This window comes from Loxodonta africana, chromosome 18 (assembly GCF_030014295.1).
Source record: "Loxodonta africana isolate mLoxAfr1 chromosome 18, mLoxAfr1.hap2, whole genome shotgun sequence".
NCBI classification, from domain to species: domain Eukaryota; kingdom Metazoa; phylum Chordata; class Mammalia; order Proboscidea; family Elephantidae; genus Loxodonta; species Loxodonta africana.
This window is the reverse complement of record NC_087359.1, coordinates 65,242,191-65,268,181: the sequence shown is the minus strand read 5'-3', so window position 1 is coordinate 65,268,181 and position 25,991 is coordinate 65,242,191. Positions and strand designations below refer to the sequence as shown.

The 25,991-nt window shown below is 42.9% G+C and overlaps 1 protein-coding gene across 1 annotated transcript; it reads right to left on the bottom strand.

Annotated features, from left to right (window-relative positions):
* Positions 1-928: 928 nt before the first annotated feature.
* LOC100671684 (olfactory receptor 1L4-like) lies at positions 929-25,528 on the bottom strand. The gene is made up of 3 exons (XM_064270339.1): positions 25,488-25,528; positions 5,085-5,238; positions 929-2,002 (listed from the first exon to the last, which is right to left on the bottom strand). The coding sequence occupies exons 1-3, from the start codon at positions 25,526-25,528 to the stop codon at positions 1,034-1,036; spliced, it is 1,164 nt and encodes a 387-aa protein (XP_064126409.1). The 3' UTR covers positions 929-1,033.
* Positions 25,529-25,991: the final 463 nt, after the last annotated feature.

Below are 25,991 nucleotides of genomic sequence, written 5' to 3'. Positions count from 1 at the left end.
TCTCCTTGTTGTGCTCGAATGATTGCCTCTTGGTCTATGTATAGGTTCCTCGTGAGCACAATTAAGTGTTCTGGTATTCCCATTCTTCACAGAGTTATCCATTATTTGTCATGATCCACATAGTTGAATGCCTTTGCATAGTCAATAAAACACAGGTAGATATCTTTCTGACATTCTCGGCCTTCAGCCAAGACCCTTCCAACATCAACAATGATATCCTTTGGTCCACGGTCTCTTCTGAATCAGGCTTGAATTTCCAGCAGTTCCCTGTTGATGTACTGCTGCAACTGTTTTTGAATGACCTTTAGCAAAATTTTAATTGCGGGTCATATTAATGATATTTGCCCATGTGTTCCAAGATCGGATAAAGCAAGATTAATGAAGTTTGGTGATATTTTTGTGGAAGAAATAGATGGACGGACCTTAGAAATACAGGGATTCCACCTGAGGAGGAACCTACAAGAAGGTTTGTTACACTACAGCACACCTAGCAAACCTCTGAAAAACCCCCTTTAGGTTTCTACTGGTTTCTCTCCACTTGGTTGCTGTTGGTTGTACTTTTTTCTTCTCCCCAAACTATAAGACTCCTCTCTATGCCCCCTTGTTCACTTTTATAGTTTCCAAAATTTAAAAGTATAATCTACTGCAAACATTCAGGCAATATAAAACTAATTTAACCGACTGGTCTGTACACACCAGAAACCGTAATGGCGTAGTGGGTAAGTGCTATGGGTGCTGACCATAAGCTCGGCAGTTCGAATCTATCGGGAGCTCCTTGGAAACTCTATAGGGCACTTCTACTCTGTCCTGTAGGGTGACTATGGATCGGAATCAACTGGAAGGCAAAGGGTTTGGTTTTGGTTTGGATGTACGCATCACTAAGGACAGACACTTTGTTGTTTCTGATCTAATTTTTATTTAACAGGAAATAAGACGCTGTTGGACAAAACTGATAGTACTTTGAAAGCTACAAAGAAAGAAAGAAAAAAAAAGGTTCTTTATCAATGAAATGCTAGTGAATTCAGCCCTGCCCTCACAACTCTTGGGGTGCAGCCCGGCATCTGAACTCCTTTTTTAGGGCGCCCTTGACCTCTTTGTTGCGAAGGCTGTAGATGAAAGGGTTTAAGGTCGGCGTGACCACGGCATAGACTACGCTGGCCAGGCGGTCGTAGTGGGCTGAGTAGGCCGACAACGGTCGGAAATAGACGGAGAGGACAGACCCGAAGAAGAGCGACACCACCACCAGGTGGGCCCCGCAGGTGGAGAAGGCACGGCGCCGCCCCCCAGCGGACCGCACTCTGAGCACCGCGACAAGGATGCAGACATAGGAGAGGGACACGAGGAGCAGCGGGGTCAGCACCACGGCCAGGCCCTCAGAGAAGATGGCAGTCTCCGCGGCGGATATATCCGAGGTTGCCAAGCTCAGCATCACCGTCATATCGCAGAAGAAGTGGCGCACAGGGGCGCAGGCGGGGTAGGAGAGCGCGGAGATGACCAGCGTGTGGAGCAGTGAGTGGAGGTGGGCCACCGTCCAGAACGCCCCCACCAGCGCCGCGCAGCGCCCGGGCGTCATGTGGGCGCAGTAGTGCAGCGGGCGGCACACCGCCACCGCGCGGTCGTAGGACATGGCTGCCAGCAGGTAGCTCTCAGTGATGCCCAGGGCCACGAAGAAGTACATCTGGGCAAAGCATCCCTGGAAGGAGATGGCCTGGCCTGGGTGGAGCAGGCTGATCAGCAGCCTGGGGACCGTGACGGTGGTAAAGCAGACGTCCACGAGGCTCAGGTGACCCAAGAAGTAGTACATGGGATAGTGGAGAGCCGCATCGGAGCTCACCACCACCACCATGCTCAGGTTGCCCAGGGCATTGAGCAGGTAGACGCCAAGGAAGAGCAGGAACAGCAGCGGGTGGGCGTCTGGCCCGTCCATCAGGCCGAGGAGGAGGAACCCTGGGGCCGATGTGAGGTTGGCCAGAGCCTTGGAATGCCCAGACGGGTGGGAGTGCTGAGGGCAGAAATGAGGCAGCAGGCCTAAATGCTGGGGGCTCTAGGTAGACTTCCTGAGATATTGGGGCTCTATGTAAACAATGTTTAAAAAAAATTTTTTCCTTGCTAAAATGATTTGAAAACTACAGTGCTCATGCAACAATCCTAATTTTATTGCTGAAGAAACTGAGTCTCAGAAGAGTGTTCTAAGTTAGTAGGCAAGGGCTCAGGCTTTGGAGTAGGTCAGACCTAGCTTTGAGTCCTGACGCTGCCACTCAGATGGTGTGAACTCTCTGAACCTCAGTTTCCTTAGTAGTTACTCCTGATGTTGGTTGTGAGGATACAGTGGATAAGAGGTTTAAACACTCAGCGGATAAAACCCCACACCTAATAAGCACTCAAAACTGTTACTTATCTATCATCATTATTTGCTTGTTTAATAGCCAAACAATTAGTTAGGGGCAGAGCTGGGACTGGGACCCAGGCCTTCTGAATATCAGTCAAATTTTCTTCACAAAATACCTTGTGAATTTACCTTTCAATTTTTCAGCACATACTGTATGCTAGCTCAGGGGTTGGCCAACTTTTTCTATAAAGGGCCAGATAGTAAATATTTTAAGCTCCGGGGCCAGACAGTCTCTGTTGCGATGACTTAACTCTGCCCTAGTAGCATGAAAGCAGCCATAGATGACAATACATAAACAAATGACCATGGCTGTGTTCCAATTAAACTTTATTTACAAAAATAGGTGGGAGCTAGATTTGGCCTGCAGACTGTACTTTGCTGACACCTGTACTAAATACCACGAGGGACAGAGTGATGAACAAGTCTTAGCTCCTGCCCTCAAACAGTTTGACCTGTAGCAGCTTGCAGAGTGTTATGTACTTTATTAATTTTATGAACTAAGTGAGTATAAATTATTCTTTCTGGAGGAGTTTGGGAAGAATCCAAAGAAGGGGTGGGATTTGAACCAGGTCTTGGAGAATGAATACGGGTTCAGGAAAAAGACATGATATGGTGGGAAGGGGAGGGCGCGTTCCAGGCAGGTGGAAGAGATTGGGGTTGTTGGCAGAGAAGGCATGGAGGGAAGAGAGTGAGACATCGGCATATAACCCAGACACAAAGTTTTTCCTTGCTCTGACCAAAGAGTGCACAAAATCAGTTGGGCAGAAACTTTGCAGAGTTGATAAGTTAACCAAGTGATTTCACTTATCTGAGCAACAATGCACTTGTGTCATCCCCACTCAATCTCTTCCTTAAACATATTCTTTTCTCCCTTTGCTCCTAGGTTTCTAGAAATGTTCTGTTACTAATCTAGCCCATTCACCTTTTGCCAGGAAAGTCATCTCTTAGCAGGGAGGCTCATCTTACTGCTGTCCAGTGATATGTACACATAATTTGTCTAATAAATACTTGTTGAATAAAGCTTTTCTAAGAGGAATGAATGAAAACAAAGACAAAGGGGGAGTGAAGAAGAGGAGATGATGGGCAAACTACAGTGATCACTTCTGTCACTTCCTGGGAGAGGCTCCAGATATATCCTCTTTTTTCATTTTTCTGCTTCTCTATTATTGTCACGTATTGGTTGACAGCACTGAGTTTACTGGGATTGGTTGTACCAGGGAAATAATCTGCTTGTGTTCATGCCAACCCCCTTCACTTCCCCCAATATAGAATCAAAGTCCCCCACTCAGTCTCAGAGCTAGGACCTTAGCCCTCTCCAATCCAACCTCTTTTGAGTATAGGATTCTCCTCCACAAAGCCACTGACCTTCCCTCCCAACCTGCATGTGGGAGGGTATGGGATGTCATGGAGAGAGCACTGGCTTTGGAGTCAGAGCTGCTTTGGTTTTAATTCTGATTGGCCATGTAAACATAGACCCACCTTCATGTCATCTCCATTCTTCTGACCTATAAAATGGGGAAATTGATTCCTATCTCACATGGTTGATGACAGGATTTAATGAGGTTATGTATGTATAAGCACTTAGCACAGAAGTGGTGCTCAATAGATATTAGTTCCCTTCCGCCAAAACTCTGATGGTTCGCCCTGCTCCTTGATGGCTCCTTGAGGCATTCCAGTCCGCTTCTGGAGGGCTGTAGTTACTTAAGTATGTTTTTCTTTAATCTCAGCTGAAACCTTCTCTGTAGCTTCTACTCATGAGCCCAGTTTTGGCCTCTGGAGTTACACATCCAAGTCTGCTTTCTCTGCAGCTTTTCACATGGTGGTTGAAGAAATCTATTTTGTGTCTAGTGAGTCTTCTTTGCCCCAGCCAAACACCCTGGTACCTTAGACTCTTCCTTATAGACTTAATTTTTAGATCCTTTGCCATTCTAGACACCCACTGCTTTGCCAATATTTTTCTTAATGGAAATGAGATGCAGTGCTCCAGCTGGAGTTGAAGTGGGCAGAATTCCCTGGGGCAGTTTAACAGCTCAACCGTACACTTCATGTCTGTTTATTGAGTGCCAGGTTTGTGCGAGGTATTGTGTTAGGCTGTGGGGCTATAGAGGTACATCAACCACATCCTCGACCTTCAGCCATGCACAATGTAACAAGCACCACACTATCTGTATGAACAAAGTGGGAGTGACTTTCTCTGCCTGCCTGTTTCAGACCAACTGGTTACTATCGAGTCAATTCTGACTCATGGCAACCCCATGTGTTGCAGAGTAGAACTGCACTCCACAGGGTTTTCAAAGCTGTGACCGTTCAGAAGCAGATCACTAGGCCTTTGTTCCAAGGCACATCTGAGTGGGTTTGAACCACCAACCTTTCGGTTAGTAGTCAGGCACTTAACCATTTGCACCACCCAGAGACTCCATGCCTGATTCAGGGAAAGTTCCAAAGAAGAGTTGAAGTTTGAACTAGGTCTGGAAGAATGAGTGGGAAATTATCAGGTTGACAGAGGCATGGGAGTGGGAAACGCCTTTCATGCAGTTGGAAGAGAATGTGAAGGCACAGGACGATGTTTTGCTGGTGGAGTAGAGCTAAAATATGACCTCTTCCTTGCTAATGCTGTAAGGCACAATGAAGGGGGGTGGGGAAGAAGGTAGGACACAAGGTAGGAACATAGCTGAGCAGCGTTGGGTCCTCTCACCTGAAGGGCTGCGTGCCAGACCTCAGCACTGTCTGCAGAGCCTCTGGGCTGTTCTTCCTCTTGGCCAGAGATTACCAGTCCTGAAGGCAGATCCATTGTCAGCCATCTCAGCCCAGAGACCTTAGCCTGTTTCTTGCTGGCTAGGGCAGCAGCCCTAGAGAGAGAGAAAGCCAGAGCTGTGAGGACCCTGAGAATTCCTTATTCATGCTGTGCCCACTTAACTTTACTGCCTCTCTTCACTGCCCATTAAATACAGTGCATACGTATTCAAAGCCTTCCAACGTGGCTCCCAGTGCTCTTGTCCAACCTTAGCTCCAACTACTTCCGTGTGTTGCCCTCCCTCCCACCCCAGCCAGTTTGGCCTTGTTTCTGTCTCTTGGTTTCATCTTTCTCACATGCCATCCCATCCCTGCCTGAAATGCTCTCCCTGCCTTATCTCAATACCCAGCTTTGGCTCCTCCTCTTCCAAGAGGTGCCATCCCCTTTCCTGACTTCTCCAGCCCAAAAGTAACTCTCCTGTGAAACTAAGCCCTCATTTGCCCATTATCAAAGTGACTTTTTCTTCTGGGATGCTCACCTTCCTTACTAGATGGTGAACCTTCTGAGGGCAAATATTTAGTTGTCTTTTCCCATCTGACCTTAGTCCTGGGACAGACCTGGCAAAGCCAAGAAAGGCTCCACAAAGGAGGTGGCATTTGAGCAGGGCCAGCTTAAAGGACAAGGCATTCACTGAGCAGACAAAGGGAAAACCATGTGCAAAGGAAGTTACAAGGGAAACTTCAGGGAAGTTACTTAACCTCTTTGAGCTTCATTTTTCTTTTCCCCTTCCAAAAGTTGGATAATAATAGCATCCTTATAGTTGGCTGTGAAGATTAAACAAGGTAATATATATAAAAAAGCACTTGGCAAATAGTAGGCACCTAGTAAAAGTCGATTTCCTCACCTACCCCAGGCCCTAAGTACTTTTGGTGATGGGGAGATATGGTGAGTGATTTATGCTGGTTCTTGCAGAGACACCTGGCACAGGGCCAGTTTCCCTGGTTGCTGAGCTGCTCTAGTTGACTCAGAGTCCTTTCCATAGGCCCAGGTATGGAAGGTGTTTGCTTCGAAACAGGTGAAACCAAAAAAACCAAACCCGCTGCCATCGAGTTGATTCCCACAGGGTTTCCACGGAGCGCCTGGTAGATTGGAACTGCCGACCTTTTGGTTAGCAGCCATAGCTCTTAACCACTGTGCAACCAGGGTTTCCTTGAAACAGATAGGAAGGACTTATTTAAGTTTACAAAATGAGTCAGGGATAATTAAGATCTAGAACCAGAAACCCTATCTCCCAGGCAGCTTGTGGCCCTAAACTCTATGAGGAAAGGGTCACTTGTGGTAGCAAACACTCAGATGCACCAAGACACAAAAATACACAGGGATGCGTGCTTTCTCATAGACACAGACATATCCTGGTGCATCCAGACACACAGACATGCCCAGACATACACTCACACCCACTTGGACAGGAATATACACACGTTGGCACTCATGGACTCCCACTTACAGTCATTTATCCACAGACATACACATGTATGCAGATCCATACACTTAGAGAAAATGTAGACACTCATGCCCAGAAGTCACATACACATGAAAACCCAAACACAGACCCACAAATGCAAACAGGTGCAGAGACATAAAGAGACATTCACAGATTCTTGCAGACACACATCCTGGCACGAGTCTATGCATCAGCACCACTGAATGCCAACTCCTTCCTCGCTCTGGTTCCCTCTTGCCTCTGGTCTCTGGCTGCCTACACAGAGTGGGGAGTGGGCAGTGCCAGGCAGGGGAAAACTTTGGTCCTGGGCCTCTATCCAATTTCTTCATTCCAGTTTCTTCCTGGTCACCCCAGATTCTTTTCTCAATGGTGCCCCAAATAGCTTCCACTTTAACCACAGTTTTTAACTCAATATGAGCCCTCTTATCTCCATTTGGTATTCCAAAGACACAATCCCCCTCCTCTACTCTGCCAATGTGTCATGCATCTCTCTTCAGTAATTTATTCAACAATCTTAACTGCTGTATCTACTCTATGCCAGGCAGGTACTGACTTGAGGACCAGGCAGGGAGGGCATTTAGAGAAGGATAAGACAAAAAGCTCACTTTCCTGTCTTGATATCTGGCAATGATTCTTAGATATCACCTCACCCAGCACCCATGTCACAAACAGGGGAAGCAAGGCCCAGAGAACACCGTGCCTGAAGTCATTCAGCAATCTGGGGACAGAGCCAGGATTCTAATCCAGTCTTCTGAATCCCGCCTATGCTCTCTTCCACTTCCACATGTTGTCTGCCACATTTTGGTGGTTACTTCTCATTTATTCCTCTCCCTCAGAAGCTTGTTTTACCCACCTGGCCTTTTTTTCCATTGATTATTCCTCTCCCTGCCTCCCTGTCTGACGACTCACCTGTGAGCACAAATAGACTCTGCCCTCTGCGCTCTACACTCAGAGGCTGATCCACGTCCAGCAGAGGTAGGAGGAAGGTGTGTGGGCCCAGGAGAGAAGATTTACCTCAATAGGCCAAGGCAGGAGGAGTGGCACTCAGGCTGGGAGCAAAAGGGGTCACATACTAATTAATTAACCAGGAAACTCCATGGAGAGCTGTGATGGCCTGCTGGAACCGCTGGCCCCATGAGGACCCCTCAGCCCTCAGCCAGCACTGCTTCCCTTTCCTACTCTGCTGGAGAGACAATGGAAGAAATGGAATGAAGGAGTCTGGCACCCAAGAATTGGGATGGAAGCCTCTCAGTGTGGTGACCACCCCTACTGGCCAAATGTGCTGAGAGAATGCTGTCACTCCTCTGCCCCCTACCAAGGGGCACCAAAGGCTGAGAGGGACAGGGCTTGTCAAAGATCACACAGCCAGGGGACCCTGGCCTCTTTTCCCTGGCTGTCTCCATGCTGAGCTGTGACCACCACCCTTAAAACTGTGACCTCACTATGTGATTCCTCTGCTCTGGGATAGCTCTTCCTTCTGGCCCACTGTGAGAAGAGCAGTGAAGTGGATCTGGGCACCTAGATGCCCAGACTCCTAGCACAGGCCCCGGAAGCACTTCTCAGAACTCCAGGCCCACTTCAGCCCCAAGAGTCCCACCTAACCCAGGACTGAGGGGGGCAAAGGGGAGTGCTGGAGCTGTTAGCAGCCTCTGGCTTCAGGGCAGCTGAGTCTCACACCCTGCACGGAGCTGCTGTTGATGGACTTGAGGGTAGCTGCTCTCTATCACTCCACAGCCAGGCTGGAGATAGCGGGACCTCAGCCCTGCCCAGCTTACGGGAAAGCTGGTGCCAGAGCAAGATGATTTCTGCTTCTTGTTTCAAAGCCTCTCGACTGTCCTTTCGGCCTCATGGACCTCGGCGAAGCCGCCCTTCTCGATCTGAGGGGTTGACCTAATTTTCCAGGCTGAACTGATTTCTCCTGAGGGAAGCCTGTTTCTCATCTGCCCTTTCTCCACCTGGGGTGCAGAACTGATAGTCACACCCCAGAGTATGTACTTCTCCAGCTCAACTATTCATTCATTTGAAAACATTTATTCAGCCTCTTTGGGGTGCCCAACTTTGTTGAGCTCTGACAAGTGTCAGAGAAGTATTGAGAAAAACAATATATTCGAGTCCTGGTTTGGCTACCAACCACCTACGGAACTCCAGGCAAGACATTCCCTCTCCCTGGGTCTCAGCTTCCTAATCGATAAATTGATAGTGGGTGAAACTGATGGAGTTTGAGGACCTCTTTAGTGTCCAAGGGCATAAAATTCTGAGGATGTGCCCTTAATAGTTTATATTCAGGTTGGAGAAAGGTAACTGTGGCACAGAGACTTACAATGCTGGGCAGTAAGGGCCCTGGGGACTTAGAATAAGAAACAGTGCCTGTGGCTCGGATGTCAGGGGATACTTCTGGAAGGAGATGGAGTTTAAACTGAAGAATAAGGTGGATTTGGGTGTGTGGGAGGGTAGTGTGGGTGAAAGCAAGGTATCAGTAACCACACTTGATGCAGAGGGGACTTAGGGAAATACAAAAGAAGGAAAAAGCTGCCTGTGTAAGTTTTTAGTAGAGGAAAACATCTAAGAGTCAGCTTCCTGAGACTCTGGCACCTCTGTGCCCCTACTAGCTAATCTTAAGGAAGTTACTCAAATTTTCTGCACTTTAGTGTCTCACCTGTAAAATGGGAGAATAGTAGAATCTGCTTCATAGAGATGATATGAAGACCAGATGCGTTAATGAATGTAAAGCCCTTAGAATACTGCCTGGCATACAGCAAGTACTAGTTACAGGTTGGCTATTACCATTATTGTCTCTCAGCAGTGCCTACTGTGTGCTGAGTTTTAGATTTTGCTCTAGGGTCACTATGAGTCGGAATTGATTCGATGGCAACGCATTCACTCTCCTGACATGGATTAAAAAAAAAAAACTTTTTGAAAGAAGAAGCTATTTTTAATCTCTCCATTCTCCAGAAAAGCATGAAATGACCTTTGGTCAACTGTAAAGAGACATTATCTTCAAGTTGCTAGTAGCTGTTTCAAGTAGAGTTGAGAATACTGGATAATGTCCTAAGAATATCATTGTTGTTAGAGTATGTGGTTAAAAAGAAAAACAAAAAGGCTCAAACCTGTTGCGGTTGAGTTGACCCTGACTCATAGCGACCCTGTAGGACAGAGTAGAACTGCCCCATAGGGTTTCCAAGGAGTGGCTGGTGGATTCAAACTGCCAACCTTTTGGTTAGCAGCCAAACTCTTAACCACTGTGCTACCAGGCTTCCATGTGGTAATATGTGGCCCTATTTGATGTGTTCCTATTGTTTAGCAATGCAAAGTACAGTCATGCATTGGTGAATGTCCACTCTATGTACCGTGAAATAGAACTTCATGTGATTCGGCTGTTGTTCAAACACCATATTGCATACAATCACCAGGTTACAAATGTCAAAGTTACGTAGAACCAATCCCCTGTAAAGCCCATTACATTAAAAATATGAGAGGGGGGCCAAGATGGCAGAGTAGTTAGATGATTCTGATGATCCCTCTTACAACAAAGACATGAAAAAAAAAGTGAAACAATTATATATATGACAAGCTAGGAGCCCTGAACATCAAAGGGCAAGTTAGAAAAGAGATTAAGCAGCAGGGGGAGGAAGAGATGGTTCAGAACCGGTCCTGAATCACCAGAAACTCTTAGGCGCCATTCCCTGGCCCAAGTGTGGCAGGCCTGGCAGTAGTGTTCCAGATGTGGTTTCTTCAGGGGAATACAGCTAGCTGCACAGCCTACTCACACCTCCGGAACCAGAGAAGAAGGGTGCTTTCGGCAAAAACTAAGTACTTGTATTTATCTCACCCTCAGCTGCCAAGCCAGCTTCAGTGGCTGTCAATTTCCCTGGGCCTGAGATGGGTGCCCTGAGCCATTCTCCCAGCCTTGGAGAAAGAACAAATTCACAATTGGAGGAAAAGATAGTCTTCCAATTCCACTAAGCTGGGGAGCTCAGGACAGAAGCAGCTCCTGTCCAGGCATAAATGGTCCATGGACTTTGAATACCTTTCATGCTTGCCTGGACCTGTGTGGGCCCGTTTTAGGAGAATAGACCCTTGTTGGCAGACTGCAACTGTTTCAGCTGTGCGCTGGAAATGTGGGTGGTTGATGTTTGAAACCACTTTGCCTATTAAACAGGGTCCTCACTTACCATCAGGCCTAAGGACTGGTGGCTCCATCCATATCACCTAGCCACCCATGACAGGGGTCCAAGGACAAACGGTACCTCCCAGTCCTTACAACCAAAAGCATTGGGTGCCCATGGTCCATCTGCAGAATCCACATACCTGTGTGCTCTAGGGAACAGGGATGCACTTTCCTCACAGACACTCGGGGGGCGGTTGTCAGCCCCCTGCCTTTTTCATGACCCCCTGCTACAAACAGATATCTGTACCTACACCAATGACCCCTGCCCCTCTAAGACTGTAGGACAGAGCCTGTACCACACACTTGATGACCAACTACCTGGACACCTGAGCTGAATCCATACAAGAAAAGTGAATGGACTTCTTGGCTCATGTACCTGATAACAGCTCTAGCCATCTGGTGACAGGACGTTAGAGCTTCAAAGGCAGAAATAATCAAGCTAGCTCACTCAAACAGCCTATTTGGGCATATCAAAACAAAACAAAGCACGAAGCTGGAGTACAATAAGCAAACATAAAATAAACTAATACAATAACTTATAGATGGCTTGGAGAAAGCAGTCAATATCAAATCACCTAAAGAAGCAGACCATAATTACTTCAATAAGCTCTCAAAACAAAGAGTAAAGGAATCTGGATGAAGGTGCTTTCCTTGAATTAGCAGATGCAGAATGCAAAAGATTAATATACAGAACTCTTCAAGACATCAGGAATGAAATCAGGCAAAATGCAGAAGAAGCCAAGGAACACACAGATAAAGCAGTTGAAGAAATTAAAAAGGTTATTCAGGAACATAATGAAAAATTTATTAAGCTACAAGAATCCATAGAGAGACAGCAGTCAGACATTCAGAAGATTAACAATAAAAGTACAGAATTAGACAACTCAGTAGAAAGTCAGAGGAGCAGAATTGAGGAAGTGGAAGGCAGAATCAGTGAGACTGAAGATAAAACACTTGGCACCAATATATTCAAAGAACAATCAGATAAAAGAATTAAAAAAATGAAGAAGCCCCAAGAATCATGTGGGACTCTCTCAAGAGAAACAACCTATGAGTGATTGGAGTACCAGAACAGGGAGGGATAACAAAATACGGAGAGAATTGTTGAAGATCTGTTGGCAGAAAACTTCCCTGATATAGTGAAAGATGAGGAGATATCTATTCCAGATGCTTATCAAACACCGCATAAAGTAGATCTCAAAAGAAAGCCACCAAGACATACTATAATCAAACTTGCCAAAACCAAAGATAAAGAGAGAATTTTAAGAGCAGCTAGGGATAAACCAAAAGTCACCTTCGAAGGAGGGTCAATAAGAATAAATTCAGACTACTCGTCAGAAACCACGGAGGCAAGAAGGCAATGAGATGACTTATATAAAGCATAGAAGGAAAAAAATTGCCAGCCAAGAATCATATATCCAGCAAAACTGTCTCTCCAATATGAAGGTGAAATTAGGACGTTTCCAGATAAACAGAAGTTAGGGAATTCATAAAAATCAAACCAAAACTATTAGAAATACTAAAGGGAGTTCTGTGGTCAGAAAATCGATAATATCAGATATCAACCAAGAGTAGAACACAGAACAGAGCAACCAGATGTTGACCCAGATAGAGAAATCACAAAAATAAATCAAGATAAAAAATGCTCAAAACAGGGAAACAGAGATGTCATTATGTAAAAGAAGACAACATTAAAACAGTAAAAAGGGACTAAGAAATGTAGTCATAGATCTTTCATGTGGAGAGGAAATCAAGATGATATAAAAAAGTTAGGTTTAAACTTAGAAAAATAGGGGTAAATATTAAGGTAACCACAAAGGAGACTAACTATCCCACTCATTGAAATAAAATACAAGAAAGAAATAAAGACTCAGCAGAAACAAAATCAACAACAGCAAATAATAGGAAAAGACAATGTATAAAGATAAACTACTCAGCACAAAAAATAAAGTGGGAAAACGAAACTGTCAACAACATACAAAAAAAGACATCAAAATGACAGCACTAAACTCACACCTATCCATAATTATGCTGAATATCAGTGGAGTAAAGGCACCAATAAAGAGACAGAGAGTGGCAGAATGGATTAAAAAAAAAATTGAGGTACGTACAATGGTTCATGATAACAAATAGGCACCTGGCAGTGCAATTGCTTTGTACACAGAGACATGAGATACACATGTCGTGTGCAGGAAGCTGTTTCATTTGCTATGTCCAGTTACATCCAGTACATCCCATTCTCAGATCAAGATTTCTGCAAACTTATGGGACCACGGATATATATGGGGTCAGATGTTGCCCAAATGGACATACTACTGTGCATGATGTACTATTGAACAATGAAAACATGGTTGCCGTTGTATATATAGAATGATGGCAGTAACTAAAACAAAGGAATCATCCAGAAACTTGCCAGCCATAAATTCCTAAGGCATGGTTTCCTTAAAAATTTTTTTTTTAATTTTCTTGTTTTTTTCCCCCTTCTTATCTTTAAATTTGCTTTGATTTTTTTCTTTTCCTACTTTAAGAGTAACATGTACTTGTTATAACAAGTGAAAAAATCTTTCCTGGTCCACTCTCCATTTCCCAGCCCCCTGTGGTAATTAGTGTTGACAGCCTCCTTCCACACCACTCTCCCAGCTCACACAAATTTACACATATGTATGTGTGTGAGCATCTATTTACATGTTTATAGTAAGTTTTTCTAAGTGTATTTTTTTAGCATAAAGAGAATATAATACAGGAAATATTGGCAAAAATATTTTAAATTGTAGCAAAGCAGGTATTTTCGTTTGTATTTATTCCCTCCCAATACATATATGGAAACCCTGGTGGCATAGTGGTTAAGAGCTACAGCTGTTAACCAAAAGATCGGACATTTGAATCCACCAGCCACTCCTTGGAAACCCTATGGGGCAGTTCTACTCTGTCCTTTAGGGTCACTATGAGTCAGAATCAACTTGACGGCAATGGGTTTGGCTTTTTTTAATACATATATAATGCTAAGCAATATTCTTTTCATTTTAAACCATATATTTTACTTTTATTAAAACAACCATGGTATTCATGTTAATAACTGTAATGCTCCATGAAGCAGACATACATACATATTTAATCATTATTGTAATTTTGAACAAGTTATTGAGGAACGTATGTCAACTTAGGCCCTTTTTCTTCCTTGAAGCTTTCCTAAGACCCCGGAAAGAGAAAATCCAGGGTCAAAGAGATAAACATTTTTGTTACTCCCGACCGTTGTGGAGACGGTACTTATCAAATGAGTTTTTACCAATCTTGTTGCCATCAACAATGGCTGAATGTGCTTTCTCCACATTGTAAAGTATTATAATCATTTTTAATATTGATTTTTCTTGATTTTTGGCTTTGTGGAAATACCCCCTAGTTTTAATTTTTTTTGACTGTTAAATGCGTTTCTCCACAATCACGTGAAATATAGCTGTGCTTACCTGGCTTTACCTGCCTGACTTAGTAGAGTATGTTGTTGTTGTGTCCCATCGAGTGGATTCTGACTCACAGCAACCCTGTAGAACAGAGTATAACTGCCCCACAGGGTTTCCAAGGCTGAAATCTTTACAGAAGCAGGCTGCCACATCTTTCTCCTGTGGATAGACTGGTAGGTTCCATCTGCCAACCTTTCAGTTAGCAGCCAAGTGCTTAACAACTGCTCCACCAGGGCTTCTTCAGATCAGGATGTTGGTCTTTCTCAGGCTTTGCTACTGAAAAGTAATGATCTATAAAACAAGCCATCCAATGACTGCACGTTTTCTTTCGTGTAAATCTTTTAAAGTAAATTCTATTTTTATATTAGCATAGTTATAATTCTCAGACAAGTGAATAAATAAAAGATGAATATCATCAAATTTCATATCAGTTTAAACCGACTTGTGGAAAAATTTTGAAATATATATCATGCGATGTGAACACAAAAGATATATAAGATATCAGGTTGCAATGTAATAAATCTAAAATTTTGAATATTTGAGATGCTAATATTTTCTTCTGAAGTATCAAAGTAAGAAATTATACCTTATGGATAACTATTGGCATTATTATTATTTTGTAAAGAAGATATCACGTTAGTTTGTGATAATTCTTATTTAGGGAAATATAAAGATGAAGAAATTATAAATTCTATTTTTGAATCACCAAGGATCAAAGCTCTAAATGGACTTGTTTGGATTTAGAGAGTTCTCTGGGCTAATTTGTAAATATGCCTTGGGCCAAAAACTCTGCATGAGTGTTGCTCTCTTTACTTGAGGCAATTGTCTTAGGCTGTGTTCTTTAGAGAAGCAAAACCAGTGAATTGTATACAGACATATGTCATTTTATTGTGCTTAGCTTTATCGTGCTTCTCAGATACTGCATTTTTCACAAATTGAAGGTTTGTTGCAATCGTGTGTTGAGCAAGTCTGTTGATGCCATTTTTCCAAAAGCATATGCTCACTTTGTGTCTCTGTGTCATGTTTTGGTGATTCTCTTAATATTTCAAGGTTTTCATTATTATTATATCTGTTATGGTGATCTGTGACCAGTGATCTTTGATGTTACTATTATAATTGTTCTGGGGCCCCACAAATTGCACCATATAAGAGGGCGAACTTAACCTATAAATGTGTGTGTTCTCAGAGACCTACATCATCCTGAGACCAGAAGAACTAGTTGGTGCCCGGCCACAATCGATGACTGCCCTGACAGGGAGCACAGCAGAGGACCCCTGAGGGAGCAGGAGATCAGTGGGATACAGACCCCAAATTCTCATAAAAAGACCAAACTTAATGGTCTGACTGAGACTAGAGGAATCCCGGCGGCCATGCTCCCCAGACCTTCTGTTGGCACAGGACGGGAACCATCCCCGAAGACAACTCATCAGACATGAAAGGGACTGGTCAGCGGGTGGGAGAGAGATGCTGATGAAGAGTGAGCTAATTATATCAGGTGGACACTTGAGATTGTGTTGGCAACTCTTGTCTGGAGGGGGGATGGGAGGATAGAGAGAGAGAGAAGCTGGCAAAATTGTCACCAAAGGAGAGACTGAAAGGGCTGACTCAAGAAGGGGAGAGCAAGTGGGAGTAGGGAGTGAGATGTATGTAAACTTATATGTGATAGACTGATTGGATTTGTAAACGTTCACTTGAAGCTTAATAAAAGTTAATAAAAAAAAATGTGTGTGTTCTGACCGCCCCACCAACCAGCCATTCCCCCATCTCTCTCCTCCTCCTCAGGCCTCCCTATTCCCTTAGACATGACAATATTGAAATAAGGTCAATTAATAACCTTACAATGGCCTCTAAGTATTCAAATGAAAGGAAGAGTCTCACTTTAAATCAAAAGCTAAAAATGATTAAGCTTAGTGAGGAAGGCATGTCAAAAGCCAAGACAGGCCAAAAGGAGGCCTCTTGTGCCAAATAGATAGCCAAGTTGTGAATGCAAAGGAAAAGTTCTTGAAGGAAATTAAAAGTGCTACCACTGAACACATGAATGATAAGGAGGCGAAACAGCCTTCTTGCTGGTAGGAAGTTTTAGTGGTCTGGATAGAAGATCAAACCAGCCACAACATTCCCTTAAGCCAAAGCCTAATCCAGAAAGAAGTCCTAACTCTTTCATTCTATGTAGGCTGAGAGAGGTGAGGAAGTTGCAGAAGAAATGTTTGAAGCTAGTGGAGGTTGGTTCATGAGGTTTAGGAAAAGAAACTGTCTCCATAACATAAAAGTACAAGATGAAGCAGCAGGTAGTGATGTAGAAGCTGCAGCAAGTTATTCAGAAAATCTAGCCAAAATAATTGGTGAAAGTGGCTGCACTAAACAACAGATCTTCACTGTAGATGTAACAGCATTATATTGGAAGAAGATACCATCTAGGACTTCAATAGCTAGAGAGGAGAAGTCAATGCCTGGGTTCAAAACTTCAAAGGACAGTTTGGCTCTCTTGTTAGGGGCTAATGCACCTGGTGACTTTAAGTTGAAGCCAATGCTCATTTACCATTCTGAAAATACTAGGGCCCTTAAAAATTATGCTAAATCTACTCTGCTTGTGCTCTATAAATGGAACAGCAAAGCCTGAATGACAGCACATCTGTTTACAACATGGTTTACTGAATATTTTAAGCCCACTGTTAAGACATTCTGTTAAGAAAAAAAAAAAAAGAGATTCCTCTCAAAATATTATTGCACACTGACAATGCACCAGGTCACCCAAGAGCTCTGGTGGGGATGTACAAGATTAAGGTTGTTTTCACGCCCGCTAATACAACATCCATTCTGCAGCCCGTGGATCAAGGAGTAATTTTGACTTTCAAGTCTCATTATTTCAAAAACACATTTCATAAGGCTATAGCTGCCACAGATTCCTCTGAAGCATCTGGACAAAGTAAATTGAAAACCTGTTGGAAAGGATTCATCATTCTAGATGTGTGAGAATAGGTCAAAATATCATTAACCAGAGTTTGGAAGAAGTTGATTCCAAACCTCATGGATGACTCTGAGGGGTTCAATACTTCAGTAGAGGAGGTAACTGCAGATGTGGTAGAAATAGCAAGAGAACAAGAATTAGAAGTGGAGCCTGAAGACGTGACTGAATTGATGCAATCTCATGATAAAACTCTAACAGATGAGGAGTTGCTTCTTAAGGCTGAACAAAGAAAATGATCCTTTGAGATGGAATCTACTCTTGGTGAAGATGCTGTGAACATTGTTGAAATGACAACAAAGGATTTAGAACATTACCTAAACTTAGTTGATAAAGCAGCAGCAGAGTTTGAGAGAAATGACTCCAAATTTGAAAGAAGTTCCTCTGTAAGTAAAACTCTATCAAACAGCATCACATGGTACACAGAAATCTTTCATTAAAAGGAAGAGTCAATCGATGTGGAAAACTTCATTGTTGTCTTGTATTAGGAAATTGCCACAGCCACCCCAGCCTTCACCAACCACTACCCTAATCAGTCAGCAGCCATCAACATTGAGGCAAGACCCTCCACCAGCAAAAGGATTAACACTCATTGAAGGCTCAGATGATACTTAGCATTTTTTAGCCATAAAGTATTTTTTTAATTAAGCTATGTACAAGTCAAAGCTGAAGAAAATTAGAATAAGTTCATGAGAGCTGAAAATACAACCCTGAGTATATCCCATCTGAATTTAGAGACCATATCAAGAATAGATTTGATGCATTGAACGTTAATGATCAAAGACCACAGGAGTTGTAGAATGGCGTCAAGGACATCACACAAGAAGAAAGCAAAAGGTCATTAAAAATACAGAAAAGACCAAAATGGATGTTAGAGGAGGCTTCAAAACTTGCTTTTGAATGTAGAGTAGCTAAAGAGAAAGAAAGAAATGGTAAAGTAAAAGAGCTGAACAGAAGATTTCAAAGAGTGGCTCAAGAAGACAAAGAAAAGTATTATATTGACATGTGCAAAGACCTGGAAATAGAAAATCAAAAGGGAAGAACGCACTCGGCATTTCTCAAGCTGAAAGAATTTCAAGAAGAAAAAATTCAAGCCCTGATCTGCAATATTGAAGGACTCTACAGGGAAAATACTGAACAATGCAGGAAGCATCAAAAGAAGGTGGAAAGAGTATGCAGAATCACTGGACCAAAAAGAATTGGTCGATGTTCAACCATTTCAGGAGGTAGAGTATAATCAAGAACTGATGGTAGTAAAGGAAGAAGTCCAAGATGCACTGAAGGGAATGACAAAAACAAGATTCCAGGCATTGACGGAATACCAATTGAGATGTTTCAACAAATGGATGCAGCACTGGAGGTATTCAATCCTCTACGTAAAGAAATTTGGAAGACAGCTTCATGGCCAACTGACTGGAAGAGATTCATATTTGTGTCCATTCTACAGAAAGGTGACCTAACAGAATGCAGAAATTATCCAACAATATCATTAATATTACACACAGGTAAAATTTTACTGACAGTCATTTAAAAGTGGCTGCAGCAGTACATCAACAGAGAATTGTCAGAAGTTCAAGTCAGATTCAGAAGAGGACATAGAATGAGGGATATCATTGCTGATGTCAGATGGCTCTTGGCTAAAAGCAGAGAATGACAGAAAGATGTTTACCTGTGTTTTATTGACTATACAAAGGCATTTGACTGCATCATGACAAATTATGGATAACTTTGCAAAGAATGGGAATCCCAGAACACATAATTGTGCTCATGAGGAACCTATACATAGACCAACACGTAGATGTTCAAACAGAACAAGAGGATACTGTGTGAGGAAAGGTGTGTCTCAGGGTTTTATCCTTTCACTGTACTTATTTAACCTGCATGCTGAGCAGATAATCTGAGAAGCTGGACTATATGAAGATAAATGCAGCATCAGGATTGGAGGAAGATTCATTAACAACCTGTGATATGCAGATGACACAACCTTGCTTGCTGAAGGTGAAGAGGACTTGAAGCACTTACTAATGAAGCTCAAAGACCACAGCCTTCAGTATGGATTACACCTCAACATAAGGAAAACGAAAATCCTCACAACTGAACCAATAAGCGACATCATGATAACCAGAGAAAAGATTGAAGTTATCAAGGATTTCATTTCACTTGGATCCACAATCAACACTCAAGAAAGCAGCAGTCAAGAAATCAAAAGACACATTACATCAGGCAAATCTGCTGTGAAAGACCTCTTTAAAGTGTTGCAAAATAAAGATGTCGCCTTGAAAGCTAAGGTGTGTCTGACCCAATCCATAGTATTTTCAATCGCATCATATGCATCTGAAAGCTGGACAATGAATAAAGAAGGTTGAAGAAGAATTGACAACTTGGAATTGTGGTGTTGGCAAAGAATATTGAATATACCACGGACTGCCAAAAGAATGAACAAATCCATCTTGGAAGTAATACAACCAGAATGCTCCAGGATGGGGAGGCTTCATTTCATGCACTTTGGGCATGTTACCAGGAGGAACCAGTCCTTGGAGAAAGACCTTATGCTTGGTAAAGAAGGACATCATCCTTGGTAAAATCCAACAAGATGACACAGTGGCTGCAGTAATGGGCTCAAGAATAACCAATGTGAGGCTGGCACAGGACAGGGCAATATTTCTTTCTGTTGTGCATAGGGTCGCTATGAGTTACAGCCGACTCAATGGCACCTAACAAAAACAACATCGGTCTTTTAGACATAATACTGTTGCACACTTAGTAGACAACAGTATAGTGTAAACATAACATTCTTTTTTTTGCCAAGTTTACACATTTCTTTTTTTTTTTTTAATTTTTATTCTGCTTTAAGTGGAAGTTTACAAACCAAGTCAGTCTCTCATACAAAAATTTATATACACCTTGGTATATACTCCTAGTTGCTGTCCCCCTAATGAGACAGCACACTCCTCTCCACTCTCTATTTTTGTGTCCATTCAGCCAGCTTCGGACTCACTCTGCCCTCTCATCTCCCCTCCAGAGAGGAGCTGCACACATAGTCTCATGTGTCTACTTGAGCCAAGAAGCTCACTCTTCACCAGTATCATTTTCTATCTTATAGTCCAGTTCAATCCCTGTCTGAAGAGTTTGCGTTGGGAATGGTTCCTGTGTTGGGCTAACAGAAGGTCTGGGGACCATGACCTCCTGGGTCCTTCTAGTCTCAGTCAGACCATTAAGTCTGGTTTCTTACAAGAATTTGAGGTCTGCATCCCACTGCTTTCCTGCCCTCTTAGGGGTTCTCTGTTGTGTTTCCTGTCTGGGCAGTCATCAGTTGTAGCCGGGCACCATCTAGTTCTTCTGGTCTCATACTGATGTAGTCTCTGGTTTATGTGGCCCTTTCTGTCTCTTGGGCTCATAATTACCTTGTGTCTTTGGTGTTCTTCATTCTGCTTTGCTCCAGGTGGTTTGAGACCAATTGATGCATCTTAGATGGGTGCTTGCTAGCATTTAAGACCCCAGACGCCACTTTCCAAAGTGGGATGCAGAATGTTTTAATAGATTTTATTATGCCAATTGACCTAGATGTCCCCTGAAGCCACCGTATAAGGGGAATTTATACAAAGCCAACAGCCAACATCATCCTAAATGGAGAGAGGCTGAGAGCATTCCCTTCTGATCTGGAACCAGACAAGGATGCCATTTATCACACTCTCATTCAACATTGTGCTGGAGGTCCTGGCCAGAGCAGTTAGGCTAGATAAAGAAATAAAGGGCATCCACATTGGCAAGGAAGAAGTAAAAGTATCTCTAGTTGCAGATGACATGATCTTAGCCATAGAAAATCCTAAAGAATCCTCAAGAAAACTACTAAAACCAATAGAAGAGTTCAGCAGAGTATCGGGATACAAGATACCAAAAACCAAACCCACTGCCATCGAGTTGATTCCAACTCATAGTGACTCTATAGGGATACAAGATAAATAGACAAAAATCAGTTGGATTCCTCTACATCAATGAAAAGAACATTGAAGAGGAAACCACCAAATCCATACCATTTACAGTAGCCCCCAAGAAGATAAAATGCTTAGGAATAAATCTTACCAGAGATGTAAAAGACTTAAACAAAACTACAAAACACTTCCGCAAGAAACCAAAAGAGAACTACATAAGTAGAAAAACATACCTTGCTCCTGGATAGAAGACTTAACATTATAAAAATGTCTATTCTACCAAAAGATTTAATGCAATTCTGATCCAAATTCCAATGACATTTTTTAATGAGATGGAAAAACAAATCACCAACTTCATATGGAAGGGAAAGAGGCCCTGGATAAGTAAAGCAGTACTGAAAAAGAAGAACAAAGTGGAAGGCTTTACTCTACCTGATTTTAGAATCTATTATACCACCACAGTAATCAAAACAGACTGGTACTGGTACAACAACAGATACATAGACCAATGGAGCAGAATTGAGAATCCAGACATAAATCCATCCACATATGAGGAGTTGATATTTGACAAAGGCCCCAAAGCAGTTAAATAGGGAAAAGACAGCCTTTTTAACAAATGGTGCTGGCATAACTGGATATCCAACTGCACAAATATGAAATAAGACCCATACCTCACACCTTGCACAGAAACGAGCTCAGAATGGATCAAAGACCTAAATATAAAGTCTCAAATGATAAAGATCATGGAAGAAAAAATAGGATCAACATTAGAAGCCCTAATACATTGCACAAACGGTACACAAAACGTTACTAACAATGCAGAAGAGAAACTAGATCACTGGGAGCTCCTAAAAATCAGACACCTGTGCTCATCCAAAGACTTCACCAAAACAGTAAAAAAGACTACCTACAGACTGGGAAAAAGTTTTTAGCTATGACATTTCTGATCAGCACCTGATCTCTAAAATCTACATGATACTGCAAAAACTCAGCTACAAAAAGACAAATAACCCAATTAAAAAATGGGCAAAAGATATGAACAGACGCTTCACTAAAGAAGACATTCAGGTAGCTAACAGACATATGAGGAAATGCTAACAATCAGTAGCCACTCAAGAAATGCAAATCAAAACTACAATGAGATTCCATCTCACTCCAGCAAGGCTGGCATTAATCCAAAAAACACAAAATAATAAATGTTGGAGAGGCTGTGGAGAGATTGGAACACTGCTACACTGCTGGTGGGAATGTAAAATGGTACAAGCACTTTGGAAATCAATTTGGCACTTCCTTAAACAGCTAGAAATAGAACTACCACAGGATCCAGCAATCCCACTCCTTGGACTATATCCTAGAGAAATAAGAGCCTTTACATGAACAAATATAGGCACACCCATTTTCATTGCAGCACTGTTTACAATAGCAAAAACATGGAAACAACCAAGGTGCCCATCAACAGATGAATGGATAAATAAATTATGGTATATTCACACAATGGAATACTATGCATTGATAAAGAACAGTGATGAATTTGTGAAACATTTTATAACATGGAGGAATCTAGAAGGCATTATGCTGAGGGAAATTAGTCAGTTGCAAAAGGACAAATATTGTATAAGACCACTATTATTAAGAACTTGAGAAATAGTTTAAACAGAGAAGAAAATATTATTTGATGGTTACGAGAGGGAAGAAGATGGGAGGGTTGGAGAGGGGTATTCACTAATTAGATAGTAGATAAGAACTAGTTTAGGTGATGGGAAACAGAACACACAATACAGGCTAGGTCAGCACAAGTGGACTAAACCAAAATGAAAGAAGTTTCCTGAATAAACTGAATGCTTCCAAGGCCAGCGTAGCAGGGGCAGGGGTTTGCGGACCATGGTTTCAGGGGACATCTAGGTCAATTGACATAATAAAATCTATTAAGAAAACATTCTGCATCCCACTTGAAGAGTGGCATCTGGGGTCTTAAATGCTAGCAAGCAGCCATCTAAGATGCATCAATGGATCTCAACCCACCTGGATCAAAGGAGAATGAAGAACACCAAAGACACAAGGTAATTATGAGCCCAAGAGACAGAAAGGGCCACATAAACCAGAGACTACATCAGTATGAGACCAGAAGAACTAGATGGTGCCTGGCTACAACCGATGACCGACCCGAACACAACAGACAACCCCTGAGGGTGGAAGGGAACAGTGGGATGCAGACCTCAAATTCTTGTAAGAAGACCAGACTTAATCATCTGACTGTGACTAGAAGGACCCCAGAGGTCATGGTCCCCAGACCTTCTGTGAGCCCAAGACAGGAATCATTCCCAAAGCCAGGGAATGACAGGGCTTGGACTGGACTATGGGATAGAAAATGATATTGGTGATGATTGGGCTACTTGGATCAAGTAGACACATGAGACTATGTGGTCAGCTCCTGTCTGGATGGGAGATGAGAGGGTGGAGGGTGTCAGAAGCTTGCTGAATGGACACAAAAATAGAGAGTGGAGGGAAGGAGAGTGTTGTCTTATTACGGGGAGAGCAATTAGGAGTACATAGCAAGGCGTGTATGAATTTTTGTATGAGAGACTGACTTAATTTGTAAACTTTCACTTAAAGCGCAATAAAAATTAAAAAAAAAAACAACAACAGATTTACTGGTTGGAGGGAGACCGGAGGAATCCCTGCGACTATAAACCTTGGACTTCCTTCTAACTTGGAACCGAAGGCATTCTTGAAGATCACCTGTCAGCCAAATAATAGACAGGCCTATAAATTAATGTGTATTAACACATGAGGAAAGTGCTTCTTAGAACAATCATGTGCATGACACAGAAAGGATAACATACGCCTAAAAACAAAGAAGAGAAGGCAGGAATGGGCATGAAAACTGGGCAAATGGAAATGGGGAACTGAGGGTGGTAATGGGGAGAGTGCTGGCACATTGCGGGGAGTGCAAACTATGTCATGGAACAATATGTGTATGAAGTATTTAATTGGACACTAATGTGCTCTGTAATCCTTCACTTAAAGCACAATAAAAAGAAAAAATAATTTCAAAAGGGACAAATACTGTATAAGACCACTATTATAAGACCTCAAGAAATAGTTTAAACACAGAAGAAAATATTCTTTGATGGTTATGAGGGTGAGGAGGGAGGGAGAGAGAGGGGTATTCACTAATTAGATAGTGAACAAGAACTATTTTAGGTGAAGGGAAAGACAACACAAAATACAGGTGAGGTCAGCACAACTGGACTAAACCAAAAGCAGTTTCCTGAATAAAGCTGAATGCTTTGAAGGTCAGCGTAGCAGGGGCAGGGGTTTGGGGACCATGGTTTCAGGGGACATCTAGGCCAATTGGCATAACAAAATGTATTGAGAAAACATTCTGCATCCCACTTTGGAGAGTGGCATCTGTGGTCTTAAACGCTAGCAAGTGGCCATCTAAGATGCATCAATTGGTCTCAATCCACCTGGATCAAAGGAGAATGAAGAATACTAAAGACACAAGGTAATTATGAGCCCAAGAGATAGAAAGGGTGACATAAATTCTGAGACTACATCAGCCTGAGACCAGAAGAGCTAGATGGTGCCTGGCTACAACTGATGGCTTCTCTGACGGGGAATACAACAGAGAATCCCTGATGGAGCAGGAGAATAGTGGGATGCAGATGTCAAATTCTGGTAAAAAGACCAGACTTAATGGTCTTACTGAGACTAGAAGGACCCTGGAGGTCATGATCCCCAGCCCTTCTGTTAGCCCAAGACAGGAACCATTCCCAAGGCTACTCTTCAGGCAGAGATTGGACTGGAGTATGAGAGAAAATGATACTGGTGAGGAGTGAGCTTCTTGGATCAAGTAGACACATGAGACTATATGGGCAGCTCCTGTCTGGAGGGAAGATGAGAAGGCAGTGGGGGACAGAAGCTGGTTGAATGGACTTGGGAAATACAGGGTGGAAAGGAGGAGTGTGCTGTCTCATTAGGGGGAGAGCAACTAGGAGTATATAGCAAAAAAAGGTGCGTATAAATTTTTGTATGGGAGACTGACTTGATTTGTAAACTTTTACTTAAAACACAGAAAAAAAAGAATAGAAAATGGCTCACTTGGTTGGTATGTCTGTGGGTCAGGCAACAGGCTTGGGCTTCTCCTGACTCATGTAGCTGTAGAGGCTGACAAATCCCAAGATCAGCAGGTGAGCTGCTAGCTCTAGTTCCAAGAACTGGAGGTCAGATGATGATGAGCTGAATGCAGGATCCAGAGGAAGCAAAAGCATTGAAACTCTCTGAGAACTGGTCCTTGCTGAAGACATTGAGCAAGCAGTTCTTGCCACACCCACCGACGGCCACCCGTGTCTTCAGGATGGTGGCCGTTGCCCATCATCGCATAGAGAGGATGCTCCACCTGGTGACAGGTTCCCAAAAGACCCCTGAGCTCCTCAGTGGAAAGTATCCCTGGAGGTCTTCCGCATTCAGGACTCCAGCTGATGCTGGTAGGGGTCGAGGTACCAGTAATTCCTTGCCTAAGAGTGGGGGGAGGGGGCTGGCCAACTAAAGAACCGACTGCGGAGCCCAGGAGGGTGGACTCCAGGAGGAGGAGGGGAGTGACCGAGGCCCCCTCGTGCCTGCCCTGTGTGTGGTTTATTTAGTATTTTCATAATTAATGAAGCTACACACCTTTTCATGAACTGATTATTCACTTGGCTATCTTCTTGTGTGACAGCCAAGTTTCTTGCACACTTTTCTATTGAGCTGATTTGTAGAAATTTCTTTTATTATGGATTCCGGTCTTTGAAGTTTCTGTTTATTGTAGCTGTACCAAAAAGAAATGGAGGACGTTCAGC

What these genes read in the sequence shown, in the direction of transcription:
- LOC100671684 (XM_064270339.1), bottom strand. Translation starts at nt 25,528, where the DNA reads ATGGGCAACGGCCACCATCCTGAAGACACGGGTGGCCGTCG. An exon ending in GAAGACACGGGTGGCCGTCG is followed by an intron (nt 5,239 to 25,487) that starts GTGGGTGTGGCA and finishes CTCTCTCTCTAG; the next exon opens with GGCTGCTGCCCTAGCCAGCA. An exon ending in TCTGGCACGCAGCCCTTCAG is followed by an intron (nt 2,003 to 5,084) that starts GTGAGAGGACCC and finishes TTCTGCCCTCAG; the next exon opens with CACTCCCACCCGTCTGGGCA.